Genomic DNA, 17,281 nt, shown 5'->3' with positions numbered 1-17,281 from the left:
ATGAACCAATCCAAACACCAATACATTGAAAGATTAGTAAAACAAACTCCTATCACGGTGATCAGTAAGAAGAGAGGAAAGCTGATTGTCAATAATAGGTATAAAAAAATCATTACTAAGATACTAAAGATGTTAGAATGATAATAAGGGAACATCGTGAACAATTTTGTGCTAATACATTTGACAAGTTGGAGGAAATGGGCAAATTTCCTGAAAAAACAGTATATCAAACAGAGCATTTTAGGATGCCCCAGGGCCGTCGGTGGGTGGAGGGAGCAGGCTTAGACTGGCTGCTCTGAACCAAATCGGCAATGCTGGGACATAGAGCCATCCCTGGTCTGGCCATGGGGTGATCATGGAGGGGACCATGACCCAAATTTGAGAGCTGGTAGAGGAGAACGGGGGTGGCTCTGGGGTGGTCGGTATGAAAGCTGTGCTCACGGGCAGTTTATTTACCTTCTCTTGAAATCCCTCCCTCACGAGGAGGGCAGCCCAGGCCAAGTCACAGGCCCCAGATGCTGCAGAATACAGAAATTGGGGGAGGGATTAACACAGTCATTGGAGATCAGAAGAGGAGAGAGCAGATGCCCAGCCTGGCAGCAGGCAAGAGGGATAGGCAAAGAGGCCGTGGACGAGGGTCTGAGCAGACTCTGATGGGGAAGCTGAGGTGGGTGGAGTTCTCAATATGTGGATCTGGGCACTTCCCTGGTGGTGCAGTGGTTAAGACACTGCACTTCCAATGCAGGGGGCGCGAGTTCGATATCTGAAATGGTTCTGGAATGTTTCCTGGTCAGTGAGTTTACCGCAAGTCTGATTCTCTGCAGGGCTGAGCGGAGACGTGGCTTCCTCTAACACTGCTTCACTGAGTGGTACTTTTGTAGATACATTTCTGCAAAACTGTAGCCCCGTGTTATTGAACTTCATACTTTAGATAATCTGGTGCCAAGTTCTGACCTCGCTTCCTCATTTTCAAGCTTGCCATTCGCCTTGTCCACTTAATTCCAGGCAAAAGGGCTCTGTTTTCAGGGTGGATTGGTAGAGAGTGTCTGTTTCAATTTGATGCTATCTGTGTTTTTTCATTTATTTCAATTACGTTTTCACTGTTTGCATTTTTAAGACTTTATTGGTATTTATGAGAATCAAACTCCATGATGTATAAAGGTGTTCTAAGATACATAGGCTGTAAACTACAAGTTACGAAAGTGTTAGCTTCTTTCCTGTACAGTTATTTTAATTACAGCAGTCAATGAACATTTTTCTCAGCAGTGTTCATGAAAGTAGTGGGTTTCATGGTGCCCCCCACAAAGACACGTGCATGTCCTAATTCCTGGGATCTGTGAATGTGACCCTATTTGGGAAAAGGTCTTCCAGACTTAATTAAGGATTTTAAGATAAGCTCTCCGTGGAATATCCAGTTGGTCCTAAATCCAGTGACCAGTGTCCTTATAAGAGACAGATGAGGAGACAGACACAGAGGAGCTGCTACAAGAAGACGGAAGCAGAGACGGGAGGGAGGTGCTGCAAGCCCAGAGAACTGGAGCCCCAGAAGCTGGAAGAGGCAGGAAGGACCCTCCCCTGGAGCCTTGGGAGGGAGTGCAGCCCAGCGACACCTTGACCTCAGGCATCTGTCCTCCAAGATAGAAACAACAGGTGTCTGATGCTTTAAGATGCCCAGATTGTTGACATTTATATTAGCAGGCAACTAATAGGTTAAGAAACCACAAAATGCATCATCGTGGGTAGGTTCAGTGTGCCTGGGGATGGGGGTCACATGTTTGTGCAACTAAATTGTTTTTCTAGGGGAAAAATACAGCACTTGTGTACAGAGATAAGTATTTTTTCTAACATGTAGGTCTGGATTGTTAAATGCAAGCTAGAATGAATAACTCAAATTTTAATTTTTATGTTTATAGAAGCAGAATAGAAAGTCTAAAATAACTCAGGTTATTTGAAATAAAACAACCTAAAAGCTGTCTCCTCGCGCTCCTTTTCCATCTCAGAGCAGGTAGCCCACTTGCTGTGTTCCATGCAATGTGAAAACTGGTTTGGTGCTGGGCACCAAATAGCCCAGAGGCCCATGTGGGTGGCTGTGTTGCTACTGCCTCATCGAGGGGTGGGTTAGGCTGGGCCTGGTGCTCAGATGGGAAGAGAGATATGGAGTGGGAGGTTTTCCTCCTTGGGAGCTGCCAGGTGTGGCCTGTCCAGATGTGCCAGGCTGGGTGCCCTCCCCTCTGTCCTATCTTGGACCCTCACCTGGACCCACCTGTCCAATGGCCCTCCGTGTGGGGCTGGAGCCCTGCTCAGGAAGGGCTGCTTCCTCTAGGGTCCAAGAGCTGCCGAATGCTCTGGTTGTGCCTGCGTCTGAGACCCGGGCCTACAGCTTTGCCGGGAGCAGTACTGCTAACAGTGGTAACCACGGTCTGTGTCGCGTGTACAGAGAGTAGCCTTGGCCCTCTGAGCCAGTATGGACCATGGCCTTGGCCCCTGGTGCACACAGGGCCTGACAGCAGGCGCAGCGGCTTCTCAGGATTTCTCTCCAGGGGCAAAGGTTCTCTAGTAGGCATCTTATTGAGGCACTGTTTGCAAGGGTAAAAAAAATAGAAACAACTTCCATGTTTGTTGAATAAATAGTGATGTAGCCGCACACTTAAGAACCTACAGTTAAGAATCATACCGTGAAAATGTAGTTCACAGATGTTATTGTGGCCCCCTGTGTGAAGGGACAGTGAATGGTGACTGTTTACGCCTCTCACCGCCTGGTTTCACCCACTTCCCTCCTGGCGCCTTCCCGTCCACCCTAGCTACCAGCCACACACATGTCGGAAGTTTCTAGACGTGAGAAAATGCCTTACTTTTTAGTACGGGCTTGGATGCTGAGAGAGGCCTGGTGGCCATGCCCAGGTTTGGTGGACAGTGGAGCCCCTCTATGTGTACAGACATGGGCAGGCGGCGAGCCCGGGGGTAGCATGGATTCTGAGCTGTGATGATGTCCACACAGCCCATCTTGGGGCTGTGATGGCCTCCCCTGGTGAAGCTGTCGGCCTGTGCGTGGACAGGGGTCATCCTGGGCAATGTGTCCCTGGTGTCTGACTCCATGGGGTGCGGGAGATGACAGAGGGAGAGTGCGGGTCCATGAGGTCAGCCAGGCTCCCAGCAGGCCCTGCGGACAGTCTCACTGACCGTGTTCTGGGAAATAAAGGCATCTGGCCGCTTGATTATTTAGATGCCCTTTAAGATGTCTCAGGAGAAAATCTATGGCTTGATTTTTGTTGTTGTTCAGTCGCTCAGTTGTGTCCGATTCTGCAACCCCATGGACTGCAGCACGCCAGGCTTCCCTGTCCTTCACCATCTCCCGGAGCTTGTTCAAACTCATGTCCATTGAATCGGCAATGCCATCCAACCATCTCATTCTCTGTCGTCCCCTTTTCCTCCTGCCTTCAATCTTTCCCAGCATCAGGGTCTTTTCCAATGAGTTGGCTCTTCGCATCAGGTGGCCAAAGTATTGGAGCTTCAGCTTCAGCATCAGTCCTTCTAATGAGTATTCAGGATTGATTTCCTTTAGGATTGACTGGTTTGGTCTCCTTGCAGTCCAAGGAACTCTCAAGTCTTCTCCAACACTACAGTTTGAAAGCATCAGTTCTTCTATGCTCGGCCTTTATGGTCCATCTCTCACATCCATACGTGACTACTGGAAAAACCATAGCTTTGACTATACGGACCTTTGTCAGAAAAGTAACAGCTTGTTTAAGAAGCAAAATAAAATGTCCTGCTCCCTGTTGCCTGGTGTGTTTCAGGGCCAGAGGTGCAGAGTGAACACCCACTTCCCTATGCTCGTGGAGACATAGGCGTGTCCAGGGCCTCTGGACTCGGTATTGCGGTCCTGCACCATCCCCTGGGCGTCATTTCTGTGGCGACCCACCTGGGGCCAGGGCCTGAGAAGCAGAATGGATGGGTGGCTTGGGGCACCCCTCATGGAGATGGTGGCAAGGGCTCTGATCCGTGTGATATGCTAGGTGGCCTGGGATTGGGGAAACTGGGCTGGATGGAGCCGTCCTGTCACGTGTCCAGCAGCCTGGCCGACTCTCTTGGGCGAGAGAGGCCAGCTTCAGTCACCGTAGTTTCCCCAGCTTCTCCTCGCCCTGCTAGCTGTGTCATGCTGTGGCCACTGGCTTCTCGTCTGCTTCCCTCTGGTGCCTCCAGGGGCAGCCGTGATCATGGCTGGGCCCTGCTGAGTGCGGGTATTTGGCAGGGTCTGACAAGGGGTCCTGCTGCTGCTGGTATTCATTCCACCTGCCTGCCTTTGGCCTGATGGTCAGGACCCTTGGTCTGTCCCTTGCGTGCTGGTCCTGGGGTGCAGTGGATGAGTGTTGTGGGTGGCTTGAGGGCCAGGGGGCTTATTCCAGACACCTGAGACTGATGTCCATCCTGGGCTCCCCTCCTGGGAGGAAGTGCCACCAAGGACTTGGGAGGGCCTCCCAGCAACCCTGGTGAGCTCGGGTGAGCGACCCAGGAGCCATGGGTCTGGGTACGGGGTGCCCCTTGGCTCAGGGAGGTGACTGTGGTGTCTGCGACTGCCCAGCACAGGGGATGTCACTCAGGATGAGCTTCCCTAGTGCCTGGTGGGCCTCACACAGTGGGACTATCCCCCATGAGCCGCCCAGAATGTGGCCCCAGCCTAGGGCCCACAGTGTCACTCCCTGAAGCATGAGGAGGGGAAGTGGGGCCGGCTGCTGGCTGTGTGTCGGGGGCTGGCAGCCTCTCGCTAGGCTGCGTCCACCAGGCAGCACCCGTATACCCTGTTGTGGCCATGTGGAGGTGTGGACCATGTGGAGATGGGTCTGTTGATGCCGCGCGTGTGGACTCGTGTGTTTCAGGGCTGATGTGGGAGGTACCGGCTGATCTAAGAAGCACACTTTCTCAGAGCATGGGCACAGCCCCCTCTGGCCCGGGCCCAGGCCTGGCGGGCGGACTGGGCGGGGCTTGGGGCTGACCGGCAGCCGTCTGTCTTGTCTGTCTTGCAGTGAACGAGTTCACGGTCATCAGGAAGAAGTTCCGCTGCCCCTACTGCAGCTTCTCGGCCATGCACCAGTGCATCCTCAAGCGGCACATGCGCTCGCACACTGGCGAGCGGCCCTACCCCTGCGAGATCTGCGGGAAGAAGTTCACTAGGCGCGAGCACATGAAGCGGCACACGCTGGTGAGCGGCGCTGGGGGCGGGGCCACGCCAGGGAGGTGTGGGGTCATCACGGGGTCAGTGTGGGGTCAGCAGGGGTCGGTCCAGGGCTATGCTTTGTCCAGGCAGGATGGGGATGTGGGGTGTCAGGGTGCCAAGGGAAGCCCTGAAGTGGGGTCCACTCTGCGGTGGGAAAGACCAGGACAGCAGGGACCCCCACATCCCTCCTGACCGGCTCTGCCCCCAGCCCCAGATGCAGAAGGCAGATGGACACATCGCCCCGGCCCCACCCGTCAAGTTTCCCTTGAGACTGCCTCTGCCCTAGCTCCACTTCTGCGGGCGCCTCCTTCCCTGCCAGGACCCTGCCCCCGGCCTGGGGCTCCTGCCACACAGCCACTTCCTCCGTGCCCCTCTCACTCCCGCCCTGCAGTCGCCATGGGACCCTACGGCCCCTGGAAGGTCTGACAGCCTGGCTCGTAGCTCTGGAGCAGGTGCTGTGTGGATGTATTTGCTTGGCCAGGAAGTGATAGAGAAGGTCATGCTTGAAACTGCGAGGCAGAGTCAACAAAAAGCGGGCAAGGAACCCTTGGGTGGGTGAGAAAACAGGGAGGTCAGGCAGCCGGGGGCTGGGGGCAGGAGAGAACGTTGGGTGGTGTGAATGAAGGCACCTCAGGGCTGCATGGGCTGGCCAGCAGAGCAAGCCACCAGGAGGCATAAAGGGGCCACATCTCTGCGGTGAGGGGCCCAGGTGCATCCTGGCACAGGGCTGACCATCCAGGGAGGCCAAGGTGAGATCTCAGGCATGACCCTGACGGAGTAAGCCGAGGGAGGGAGTGAGTCCAAGCCCACCGTCATAGCACCCGCATCCTTCCTTGCCCATCCATGCATCCATTCAGACAAGTGTCTGGCCATCTGGTGCTGGTGGACCAGCTCCCACAACTCCCCAGGAGCTGCCCGCACCGCCCAACCCTGTTGTGACCAGACTGAAGTCTTAGCTCTCTGGTTGGGAGAGGGTTGCATAAGTCCTAGATTTAAAATGTAGCAAATGATAAGAAGCAGGAAGAGCCCCTGACCTAATGATCTGAGGCTCTGTGCTGAAATCAGATTCTGTGAGGAGGCCCAGTTCCTCCTGACATCCATTTCAGGCCGCGTCCGGCCTCCTGCCTGCCCAGGCTGGCTGGCAGCAGTCCTCGGTCCTTGTGGTTGAGGTTTAGTGTAAGAGCACAGTAGGGCAGATCTTCAAGGTGGTCTGCGGGACCCCTGAGCTGAGAAGTCCAGGGCACTCGGCCAGGCACTCAAGGGAAACCTCCGTAGGCCTGTCGGTCGGAGAATTCAGAAAGGCTTCCCTGTTCCCCTCGGAGCCCCTAGCCCTGCCTGCCCTGTGGGTCAGCACTCAGCCCAGCTCTGGGCTGTCCTGACGACGTCCCAGAAGTCAGGTGGTCGAGTCACCCCTGGTCACTGCTGTCCCGAGACTGCCATCAACCATACCCCCATGCCCCAGCCACTGGGGGCCACCAGAGTCCCATCCATCCCCTTGTGGGGCAAAAGCTGGGGTGTGGCGGAGGTGACTCCTCTGCCATTTTTGCTGGAACGTGTGGGGAGCAGCACGACCTCCAGTGAGATCTGAGCCTGGGGCCAGTCCTGCTGGGGGACACGACCAGCCTGGTGCCCAGCACACCTCTGAATGGAAACAAGTTTTGGTGGCACCTGCAACTCTGTATGTCCTGGCTTTGTGCCTCAACCCCTGTCCAGGGTTAGGGGTGTGAGCAGCCTAGTGGATCGAGTCTCCACCCCTCACTCAGACCTCACCCTCTGGGCCCCCCAGTCATCCGTCTCCCCCTGCACTGACTGCCAGCCCCCACCACTGACCACCATCCCCCCTCACTGACCTCTGTCCTCCCACACTGACTGTCATCCCCCGGCACTGACCGCCCCCACACTGACAGCCGTGCCCCCGCAGGTGCACAGCAAGGACAAGAAGTACGTGTGCAAGCTGTGCAGCCGTGTGTTCATGTCGGCCGCCAGCGTGGGCATCAAGCATGGCTCGCGGCGCCATGGCGTGTGTGCCGACTGCGCAGGTGGCGGCGGGGCCGGGTCCCTGGATGGTGGCGGCGCAGAGGGCTCCCCCGAGCTGTTCGCAGGCGACGGGCCATACCTGGAGGACCCTGAGGACCCACGCGGTGAGGGCGAGGAGGAGCTGGGCGAGGACGAGGATGATGTGGGCCTAGCCCCCGAGGACACACTGCTGGGGGACAAGGAGGACGACGACTCGCCACGGGGGCCCCACAGCCCCACGGGGGGCGCGGACAAGGACTTCGCCTGGATCTCCTAGGCCAGGCGAGCAATGGGCTGCGGCCACCCTCACCTGTGTGTGCCCCGGGCCCCTTCTCCTGCTGCCCCCAACCCCTCGTGGAGAGCAACCTGGGGCTCTGAGGCGGCCGCTGCCCCAGCTAGCGGGGCTGGGGTCACACACAGGGTGGAGGCGCAGAGTGGGTTTGAGCCTTGAGAGAGCCCTCAGCATCTCCCCAACCTGGGGCACATGGCGGGCCTCAGGGGAGCCCAGGAGGCTGGCGGCCAGGAAGGGGCCAGTGCTGGCCAGGGCCTCCTTTGTGTCCCTGAGGCCTGGGTCCCGGGGCTGTTAGGAGAGTTCCACTGACCCCGGCCATCCAGGGCTGAGTCCCCCCAACCCCTTGTCAGCTGCAGAGGGACTGCTGGCGGCTCGAGGGCTGTGCCTGCGGTGGCAGCCTGTGGGATCCAGGTCGGGCGTCCACAAAGGCCTGCGGCCCTCCCCCTTCTGGGCTTTGGTGCTCAACATACAGCAGCTGCCGACCTCGGCCAGGGCGCCCAGGTGCTATCTCCCCACGGAGGCAGCCGGGCGGACAGGCCCAGGTGCTCCCACTGCAGGCGCCTCCTCTTTCTCCGTGTGCACTTCTCTGAGGGCCGGGCCGGCCTGCCCCTCAGCCCCGCCGTCCTGCTGCGCCTAGGCCACTCCTGCTGACCCTCCCGGGCGGCTTGCCTTCCTTGCTGCTAACGCCGGAGGGTGTCCCTGACGCCCGTGCTGCTCATGCCGCCCGCGGGGGCCACCCCACTCCCCAGGTGCTCTGGGTCCCAGTTCCGTGAGTCGCTAAGGGAACTGAGGCCGGCACGTGAAATGGTTTTGTTTGGCATTATCTTCAGAGTTGTCTTTCCTTTGGCTTCTTCCCAAGCCTCGCCGTCTTGTAAACAAACTCATCCACCCTCCTCTCTCTTTTCTAAGGGGCTGGGGTCCCACCTCGTGCCGTGAGGACGCTGCCCGCTGCCCGTCCCCATCAGGCTGCCAGTCCAGCACCAGCCTGTCTTCCTTAAGGCTTGTGACACATGCATTCCGTCCTCTGCACCCACCTCTCTCAGGAGCCCCCAAGGGACCCCAAGTCAGGGCCCTGAGGTGCTGAGCTGGGGCTGGAGGAGAGCTGGACTGGGTTTTCTCTCTTCCCTTAGCCTGCACTGCATGGCTTCCCTGTGTTCCTGCCGGGTTCCCGCTCCTCTTTCTAGATGGAGAAAGGCAAATTCCACCAACCCCTCCCAGGTGGCTGCTGTAGGGGTGGCGGGGGGCAGTCAGGGCTGGCTGCAGGCACCTGGATGGTGCTGTCCTTGAATCCCTGCCCAGGGGAGAAGTCACAGCTTCATGTTTTGTTTTGTTTTAAACACCATCAGCCATGTTTTTCTCAGAAGAGGACTGCTCCCATCCTCAGCTGTCGGCATCCTTGAGGGAAGGGCCGGCCGGCGGGGGCAGGAGCCCAGGGTGAGGGGGCTCTGGAGCCCGCGCCCCCTTCTGCCTTTCATAGTGGGGCCTGTCTGAGCCACTCAGCGGGGCTCCCCATTGTGGACCTTTCCCCCACTTTCTAAACCCTTTTATAAACAAGACTTACTTTCTATCAGATGCATTTGGAAACCAGACCTTTGCTACCAAGCATCTCTGGGTTTTGTACAGGGCCACCTCTGCGCCACTCTCAGGGCCTGCCCACTCCCACTCTGGACCACCCTGGCTGACCCCTCCGGGGCCCTCGGTGCCACAGGGGTGTTTTCTCCCTCAAAACGATACTTCACTGGGAAATTCACCTCCCGCCCCTGAGCCCGTGTTAATTCTCGTGTAAGCTGGATTTCAGAGATGGAGGCAAACATGAAGGGAAAGACATGTAATGAAGATTTTTTTTTTTTAATCGTGGTTTTTTTTTTCCAAAGCAATGTTTAAACTAATAAATATTTTTTTATGAAGCGGAAAGCGTGTAGATCACATCTCACATTTTTGTACCTTCCCGTGTATGCGTCTGTGTTCCGCGTCTGCATCACCAACGCGGAAGGTGGGCCATCAGGCGGCTCGTTCTTTGGGGTAGGGGAGGGGCGGAGAACCAAGATTTTGCATCAAGCTCTGGATCCTGACGGGGTTGTATGTTTGGACTCTGGGTTTGGGAATAGTCACAACACTGCCAGGACTGGATAGGGACCTCGATTGAAAGGACACAGCTACTGCTTCCAACTTTGCACATCTTCCTTTTTAGAAAAAAGAACTCTTGAGAAAATGCAAAAACTGGAACTTTTTGCAATATTATATGAAAGATAATCTTATTTTCGCTCATTCTGTGACATGTGCAACTCTTAAGAAAGCCATACTTAATGGTGTTTTTATTTTTAGATCCTATATTGTGTTTTGTACCCGGCCCTTTTTAGAACTCCTTGTAGTGAGGGCGCTGTGTGTGTGCTTTTCTTAAATATTTATTTTTTCAACATGCTTTCAACCTGTCAACAAAAACAAAACAGACAAAAAAAGGGCAGTGTTTGAAGATTGTTGATTTTTTTTCTGGGGATAATCTATATTATATCGACTTTATATTAATGACTATAAACCTGTGTTTGTATTGGAAACGTGTTTCACATTTGTGGGGGGTCTTGTAATCGGTCGGTGGAACATCAGGGCTGTTGCCTGTTTCCCTGGAGCCATCGATGCCAACAGCACCTCCTCCCTAGTGGTCTTGAGATTTCTTATCTGCTGGGTGCGCTCTGGGACCCCTGTGGGTCTCGTCTCTGTGACGGGATTAGTTAGATATTCTTGCAAAGCGATCACTTTCAATAAATCGGGAAATTGCTGCTTGAGCCATCGCCTCGTGTGTGTTACAGACAGCGTCCCCTCCTCCGGCCTTGCCCTGGGTAGAGGTGGCCAGAGGGCGCCCCACCCCACAGCCCTTTGTGGCCTGGCTACTGGCCTCCTCTCTGCCCATCTGCTACCCCTGCCTGTGGCAGGGTCCCAGTTCCATGTCCCTTCCCACCCAGGAGACAGACACAGCTTTTGGAAAAGTCCCGAATCTTTAATTTTACTCTTCGCCTGGTTCAGCCCAGACGTGAGACACCTGAGCAAACACGGCACAGACATGCGCCTGGGCCCTCAGTCAGGTGAAGTGCGGGCAGGGGCGCCCCTCCCTGACACCCCTCAAAGTGCATCGAGGACGCCCTGCATGGCCCCGTCACACTCCTGACAAGTCCAGGGCCGACTGGGGGGCGGCCACCCCGGGCCGAGGGGACAGCGGTGAGGTTTGGCTTTAGTGCAAAAGGCCAAAGGCTGGTTTCTTCAGAGGCACTTCTGAGTGGTGGGGACCTCCCCTCTTAAAAAGAAGACCCTGCAGCTCGGAGAGGCCCTGGGCAGGCTCAGTCCAGGAAACGCTGGCAGGCCTTCTTCCAGCGGCAGGCCGTGCACCACAGGTCCCGGTGGTCCATGCCGTACACTTTCCGGCACTTCTTGGCATCACCCCGGGGCTTCCTGAGGGAACACACAGATACATGGGTGCTATCAGGGCTGGGCCCCTCCCTGCCTGGTGCCCTCCCTGGCCCCTCTACACACACCCACCTTGGGTTGGCACTGGGTTTGGCTGGCAGGGCTGGCGCACAGGCCCTGACAGGGGTAGGCTGTGGCTCCAGGCGGACGGGTGCCAGGCAGCCCTGAGAGGAGGCACTGCTATGGCCTTGTGCTCCTTGGGAGCTGCCCGCAGCCTTACCCACCTGGTGGGCATGGTCACTGGGGCACACCTGGGAGGGGGATGTGGTGCTCAGCACCGGGGGTGGGGGCATGGCAGGCAGGCGCAGAAGGCTGGGCAGGGCCAGAGGCTCCAGCGGCTCCAGGTGGGGAAAGGCAGGTGGCACCAAGGCCGTGGGGGACCCTGGGGTCAGGCCGGACAGCCCATCGGTCAGCGAGTCCATGCCGCTATCCAGCTCTGTGTAGTAGAAGTCCTCCTCGCCATCGCTCTGCTCCAGTTCAGCCTGCCTCCTGCAGGGTCAGGGGAGCAACGGGGGATGAAGGTGGGGTTGAAGCAGAAGCCTGCCTGGCACTCCTGCCCCTCCCCCCTTCCGGCCCCGCCGCACCCCAGGTGCACCAGGCGGATGTGTCTCTGCATCCCCGACGCGGAGCTCAGCACCTTCCCGCAGCGCTTCCACAGGCACTGGAAAAGCCCCTGCAGCGAGCTCTGGGCAACAGGGGGCAGTCAGGCTGGGCATCCCCCACGTCTACCCCGCCCCAAGGGCCACCCCGGCTCACCTTCCTCTTCCTCAGCGCGGACTCCCCGAACAGGAAGTGGGCTGCCTCAGGGGGCAGCGGTGGTGAAGGTGTAGACGGAGAGGACTGGTCACTGGCAGGGTCCCAGCCCCCGCCGCTGCCCGGTGGCTGCACTGGGGCCTCCCTCCAGGGCTCCAGGCACGGTTCTGTGGACACACACGGGCTCCCGTGTCAGGACTTTGGGGCCCAGGCTATGCTGCCTACAAGTCCCTGAATGCAGAGCCTCTGCCTGTTCACCTGGCCCCAGGTGAGCTTGAGGACAAAGAACCTCTTGAGGCGGCAGTGGCAGGGAGAAGGTGGCCACTACCACCTGGCAACAAGGCTTTCCAGCACAGAGAAGGAAACGTGGAAGAGTCTGGGGTGCGGAGATGCCTGGCCTGCCGGGTGGAGGCAGACAGGTCCTGGGCCGCAGAGAGGGGCAATGGGTGTCTTGATGTCCATTTCAGGACTCAGGAGATGTACTTGGAAGATGGTATTCCAGCTGGAGTCTGCCTGCCCCACCAGGCTTGACAGCTCGTAGGATCCTGAGCCCCGCCACCACCCCCAGCCCAAGACAGGTCTCTCAGCTCACCTGTGCTGAAGGTCACACCTGGGGCCCCCAGCAGGAGGGGGCTGGTGGACAGGCTTGTGAGGGCTGTGGCAGCCATGACCTCGTCCAGTCGGGCTTTTCCTGGGGGGGTTCTGGAGGAGATGGGGGTAGGGGGCAGGTGGGGCCCAAGAAGTACTCCAGGCCTGCCCCCTGGCCTGACACACGTGCAGGCCTGGGCACGTGTGTGCACCCGGCTCCCTCACTCCAGGAGCCGGCTGGGCAAGATGCCCAGCCCCACCCCCAGCTCGAGTTGCTAAGTCCCAAATCCCCAGGAACCACCAGGAACAGGCTTGGGCTGGGGTCTTCCTTCCAAAGCCTGACTTCTCTGCAGCCTGGCCTTTGTTCCACCGTGGCTTCTTCAAACCCTGGTGCTGGACAGGGGTCTGAGGCCCCAGACTGGTGCCGCCAGGCCTGGCGAGGCCTGGCCAGGCCCAGCCCTCCCCCCAATCACACATTAACCAGGGTTGTGCAACAGCAGCTGTGGGCCTAGAGCCAGGCCTGGGAGGGCGGGAGCAGCCAGCAGCAGCCAAGGGAGACTGGGCTGTAAGAACAAGCGGGTCCTGGGGCCCCAGGGGGCCAGGCCAGAGCAGGCCCTTGCCTCCACCGCCAGCCCAGGGGATCAGGCACCGGGGAGGGCTTCTCTGCAGACAGGGATGGGGAGATGGTCATTTGGGCCCAGGATTCCTGGACAGTCAATTCCACGCTGGCCTCACTGTCTCTTCTGCACAGACAGGGACATGCACACCTCCAAAATCTGCGTTTTGAATCCCAGGGGTTTGGGGAGGGGGTGAACAAAGCATGCTAATACATTGGTCATTTCTACTCAACTCTTCCAGGGCAGGGGAGCCAGGAGGCGGTGACAGAAACCCAGTTCAGGACGCTGACCTGCCCTCCATTGAGGCCCCCCTGCGGGGGTGAGGTCGAGAAGGCTCCTACCTGCGCCCATCCACTACTCCTGCACACAGGCGCACGTGTGCACACGACCCCACTGGCCTGGCACTCGGGCCCTGTCTCACCTATGCGCTGGCACTGGGATGTGCGCTGACGGTGTCGGGGGCCCGGCCGCCCCCGCCCCTGGGGCTCCGAGGTCCGCGGCTCGCGGCTCCGGCTCCTGGGGCAGCGCGAACTCAACAGCAGGGCCCTGTGGACGCGGCCGGCTCAGCGCGGGGAGTGGCCAGGTCCCCACCCCCACCGCCACCGCCACCGCCACCGCCACCGCCACCACCACCCAGACCCACTGGTGCCCGCCCCCAAACCGGCTGCGGCCGGTGTGGCCCCGCCCCGGCCCCGCCCCCGGCCGTCGCGGCGGGAAGCACTCAGGGCGCCAGCCCAGCCCCGCCGGACCCACGGACACGCGCGGCGACGCGCCGCCCCCGCCCGCCCCGCCCCGGGGCCCAAAGTTCGTGCAGCCCGACGCCATCTTCGCAGCGGGAACTTTGTCGGCGCCCCACGCCCGGTACCTGCGGCGGCGCGGGTACCGACACGGGCGCGGTCGCGGGGTCCCGGCCGGCGGTGCGGAGTGGGGGACGCCCGCAGCCCGGGCCGGACGCCGGAGGGCGCTCGGCCTCCATGGCCGGCCGGCCGGACACCGAGGCTGCAGCAGCTAGGGCGGACGCTCGGGACACGGCCCCGGGCCGGGCCGGGCCGGGCTGGCCGGGGCGCCGACCCCCGCCCTGGATCGGCCGCCGCCCGCGCCGCGCCGCCTGGAGGCTGCCGACCGGCCCCGCCCCCTCCCCGCGGCCCGAGGTCCCGCCCCCGCCCCGCGCCCATTGGCCCGCCCTGCAGTCACGCCCCGTCCCAGGCCGGCTGCTCCCGCGCTGGCCGCCTCCCGCGCCGGTCTAGGAGGGGTCCCGGCTAGCACCGCCCGCCGGCCGGGCTCCCGCCCCCGCGTCCGTGCGCCCGGGTCCCAGGGCTGGCCGGATTCCTCGAGGGGAGCCTCTGCTCGTCTCTTTGGCGGACCTCCCTGGAGCAGGTTATTCTTTAACGTACGACTGCCCACCTCTCCCGTCCCTTATGTAACTCCAAGGACTGTGGTGGAGCCTTCCCTGGCGATCAGCGGCCACCATGCGGCCCAGCTCACCTCTCTGAGGAACCCTTCGGCCTGAGGACCGCCCCCCAGGGCTTGCTCCCCTTCCCACTAGCCCGACCAGAGGCAGTCTCAGCTGACCTGGCCCAAGTACCTGGCACGCCCAGCGGAACCAAACCCCACCCCCAAGGCTCTCAGGGTGAGAAGAGCAGGCTGAGGTATAGGGATCTGGGGCTTTATTGAGAGCCTGCCCTGCAGAGGACATGGCAGCCAGGATCCGGGGGACCCCACATGCTGGCAGCGCTGCTGTCTGGAATTTGTGTTGTCAGTTGCATGTGGGGGAGAGGCTGTGGGGGAAAGAAGGGTTCGCAGCCCACTCTGGAGGAAGGATCATCTGTAATTGGGTGTTCAGGGCAGGGAAGCGATGAAGACCCCTCCCCAGGCTTAGACAGGAAGCAAAGTGTCTCTGTGCCCCGCACACGTCCTTTCCTGATAGAAGTTGGAGCTCGGGGGCTCCAGAGGTGCTCCCATCTCCTGGATGCTCTCATACACGTTTTCCAGGAGGCTCTTGTCCATACCCAGGCCCCCAAGAGGGAGGACCTCGTAGGCTGGGTCACTCCCCAGAGCCAAAATTGCTCCCCCACCTTTGGGGTCTGGCTGGTCTGTGGCAGGTCCTGGGTCCCTCCTTTTAGGTTTGTTGACCCTGGAATACAGGATGTCCACCTGGAGAAAGGAAGCCAGCCCAGGGAGGAGTCAGTGCCATCCACTCAGTGAAGGATCTGCCCAGTCCCACCCACCCTATCTCATATCCTTTGGGTTACCTGAGTGGGTGGGATTGCCTCGACCTTCCCCTGCCCCAGGCCTTGGGGGCCCCGATCTGTTCCCCTGAACTTCTGGACACAAGCATACTCAGCTACCACAGGTCTGGCCTCAGGCCCAGGCCTGGCATAGCTGCTGGTCAGCCGTGCCCCTGCCCACACCCCAGAGCTAACTGCCAGCCTGGCCCTGGGGATTGTTGCCAGCCCCACGTTGGAATAGGTGGCCTCTGGGCCAGTGGAGGGCGCAGCCAGGGGCAGCTCCTGGTGTGAGAAGGGTGTTGGGGGCCTGGTTATGCCTCTGGATGCCTCCAGCCACTGTGGACGTAGGAGATCCATGCTGGCAGGCCGTGGAGCTGTGGGTGGAGAGAGGGCAGAGGTTACTGGGAGGTCTGGGGATGCCTGCCCACCTCCAGGACCTGGCCCTCCCACCAGCTCACCTCTGCTACAGGGCCGGCTGCAGTGCAGTTCATGCAGCCTGGTGTCCGACTTGCTGAGGGAGCAGTGGGGTCGTCTTAGCAGTGACTGGGGGCAAGGAAGGCTGGTCGGCCTCCAGATGGCCCCACCCTGGCCCCAGCAACAGTCTGGCCCCAGGGATACTCTGGCACTCACCACTTCTGCTGGCATCGCACTGCCCTGCAGCCTGGACGGCTGCCTCCGTGCCTGCTTCCTGAGTGGCAGAGGGTCATCAGCCCAGGGAGGCAGAGACACGGGTCAGAGATGTCAGCCTCCGGTCCAAGGCCCGTCAGGAAGTATATGTACAGAGCCGTGCTGGGCCTGCCTGAGTCCCCCTCTCTGGCTGTAGAGCTGAGCCAGGCCCCACCCAGGGCAGGCAGGGATGGACATACCTGTTGCAGGTTGTGCACAGCACCCACAGCCAGAGGAGCAGTGTGAGGCACCCTAGGACCCAGAGAGCAGGAGGGACTGAGGACCCCTGTAGCCTCATCCTGTGAAGATGTGGACGAGCCTGCAAGCTGAAGACTGGTGCTGGAGGCTGAGGGACTGGGGGACTGGGAACCCACCTGACAGCCCCACTTCTGTGTCTCATGCTGCCAGGAGGTCCCCTCCCCGCTGTGCGCTGTGACTCAGCACACAGGAAACCCCACGTCTCGGTAGCCCCTCCCTCCTACGGAGGCCGAGGGGGCATACCTTGGCGCCCACCTTCCCATCTCTGCCTGGGGGTGCTGGTGTGAGGTGTGCTCTGCCTGGCCCCCACAAGGACCTGAGTTGGCAAGGATGACCCAACTGATGGCTGAGCATGGGGCCTGATTAAGGCCCTGCTGTGGTCACAGGCTGAACTTGAGACCCAGGTCACACCCCAGGAAGGCAAGCCACAGGCCACAGACTCACCTATAACCACGTCCTGCCCAGGAATGGCTCCTGTCCAGGTGGTGCCTCCTGGCCGTCCACTGAAGACTGGCCCTCCAGGGGTTGGGAAGCTGGGGAGTCAAGCAGGCTGGAGGGGCTACTCTAAACATGGACTCCCCTTCTCCCCCTGGCTCACCACCCCTCCCCCTCCCACTGCCCCTGCCATTGGATGTCCACTTCCTGGAGTCTTGGCAGAGCTGCTCGGGGGCAGGGGGGAGCAGGTGTCCAGTCGCACAGAGCTATGGGGTGGGGAGTCTCTGGAGGTGGGGGCCAGTCTGCCCAGGCCCAGCAAGTGGGCTTTCCTCACCAGAGGGCCCAGGTTCCAATGCCCTGACTTGGTAGGGCCCAGGTCCCAATGCCCTGACTTGGTAGGGCCCAGTCCTCCCAGACTCCAGCCCTCAGCTATCCTAGGAAGGCACTAAGGAGCTTGGGGCCCTGACCAGGCCGGAAGCGAGTGGGCACTCACCGAGGCCAGGACGTGGTGTGGCTCCTCCGCCGTCAGGAGGCCAGAGTAGCACTCACCGAGACCGGGGTGTAGTGCGGCTCCACCGTCTGGGGTGGCGGGCAGCTTGGGCACCTTGAGGCACAGTGCCTTTGTCTCTCGCAGCCCAGCTCCCCACTTCACTTCCTGTGCGCCTCATCTCATCTCCCCGCCACGGCAGCCGCCCCCACCTGCTGTGGCCCCGCCTGGGGTCTAGACAGTACTTGGTGGGGCGAGTCGGCACTGCCT

General features: G+C 59.9%; 3 protein-coding genes across 16 annotated transcripts in view; 1 reads left to right on the top strand and 2 right to left on the bottom strand.

The window, feature by feature from the left end:
- ZBTB46 (zinc finger and BTB domain containing 46) overlaps positions 1–10,303 on the top strand; it is a 51,611-nt gene extending 41,308 nt beyond the window's left edge. For 4 of the 6 annotated variants that reach the window (XM_086332890.1, XM_086332889.1, XM_086332892.1 and 1 more), the window contains 2 exons: positions 5,022–5,197; positions 7,134–10,303. In XM_086332890.1, coding sequence (XP_086189016.1) covers positions 5,022–5,197; positions 7,134–7,505 — 548 coding nt within the window. In that variant the 3' untranslated portion in view covers positions 7,506–10,303. The remainder of the gene's footprint in view (positions 1–5,021; positions 5,198–7,133) is intronic. The other 2 variants (XR_015139276.1, XR_015139275.1) reach the window with 1 other exon arrangement.
- Positions 10,304–10,494: 191 nt separating this feature from the next.
- On the bottom strand, positions 10,495–14,485 carry SLC2A4RG (SLC2A4 regulator). Of its 2 annotated transcripts, none has more exons than XM_086332907.1 (7): positions 14,423–14,485; positions 13,359–13,483; positions 12,325–12,434; positions 11,736–11,899; positions 11,564–11,664; positions 11,052–11,468; positions 10,495–10,964 (listed from the first exon to the last, which is right to left on the bottom strand). In XM_086332907.1, exons 3-7 carry the CDS (start codon positions 12,398–12,400, stop codon positions 10,853–10,855), a joined length of 870 nt encoding a protein of 289 aa, XP_086189033.1. In that variant the 5' UTR covers positions 12,401–12,434; positions 13,359–13,483; positions 14,423–14,485; the 3' UTR covers positions 10,495–10,852. The 2 variants fall into 2 exon arrangements, with proteins under 2 accessions (XP_086189033.1, XP_086189031.1); XM_086332905.1 differs by lacking the exon at positions 14,423–14,485 and adding an exon at positions 13,803–14,022.
- A 104-nt stretch (positions 14,486–14,589) lies between these two features.
- LIME1 (Lck interacting transmembrane adaptor 1) lies at positions 14,590–17,164 on the bottom strand. Of its 8 annotated transcripts, none has more exons than XM_086332915.1 (7): positions 17,018–17,164; positions 16,534–16,622; positions 16,032–16,083; positions 15,796–15,853; positions 15,624–15,708; positions 15,190–15,539; positions 14,590–15,091 (listed from the first exon to the last, which is right to left on the bottom strand). In XM_086332915.1, exons 4-7 carry the CDS (start codon positions 15,808–15,810, stop codon positions 14,813–14,815), a joined length of 729 nt encoding a protein of 242 aa, XP_086189041.1. In that variant the 5' UTR covers positions 15,811–15,853; positions 16,032–16,083; positions 16,534–16,622; positions 17,018–17,164; the 3' UTR covers positions 14,590–14,812. The 8 variants fall into 8 exon arrangements, with proteins under 8 accessions (XP_086189041.1, XP_086189037.1, XP_086189039.1 ...); XM_086332911.1 differs by having other exon boundaries at positions 16,032–16,157; positions 17,018–17,149; XM_086332913.1 differs by having other exon boundaries at positions 15,624–15,853.
- Between the last annotated feature and the right edge of the window lie 117 nt (positions 17,165–17,281).

The sequence above is a fragment of the Bos grunniens genome, chromosome 13, assembly GCF_055505025.1.
Source record: "Bos grunniens cultivar Pamir isolate PY7600 chromosome 13, Bosgru_T2T1.0, whole genome shotgun sequence".
In the NCBI taxonomy this organism is placed as follows: Eukaryota; Metazoa; Chordata; class Mammalia; order Artiodactyla; family Bovidae; genus Bos; species Bos grunniens.
Note: the sequence above shows the minus strand (reverse complement) of the source record. Positions and strands in the feature narration are given on the sequence as shown.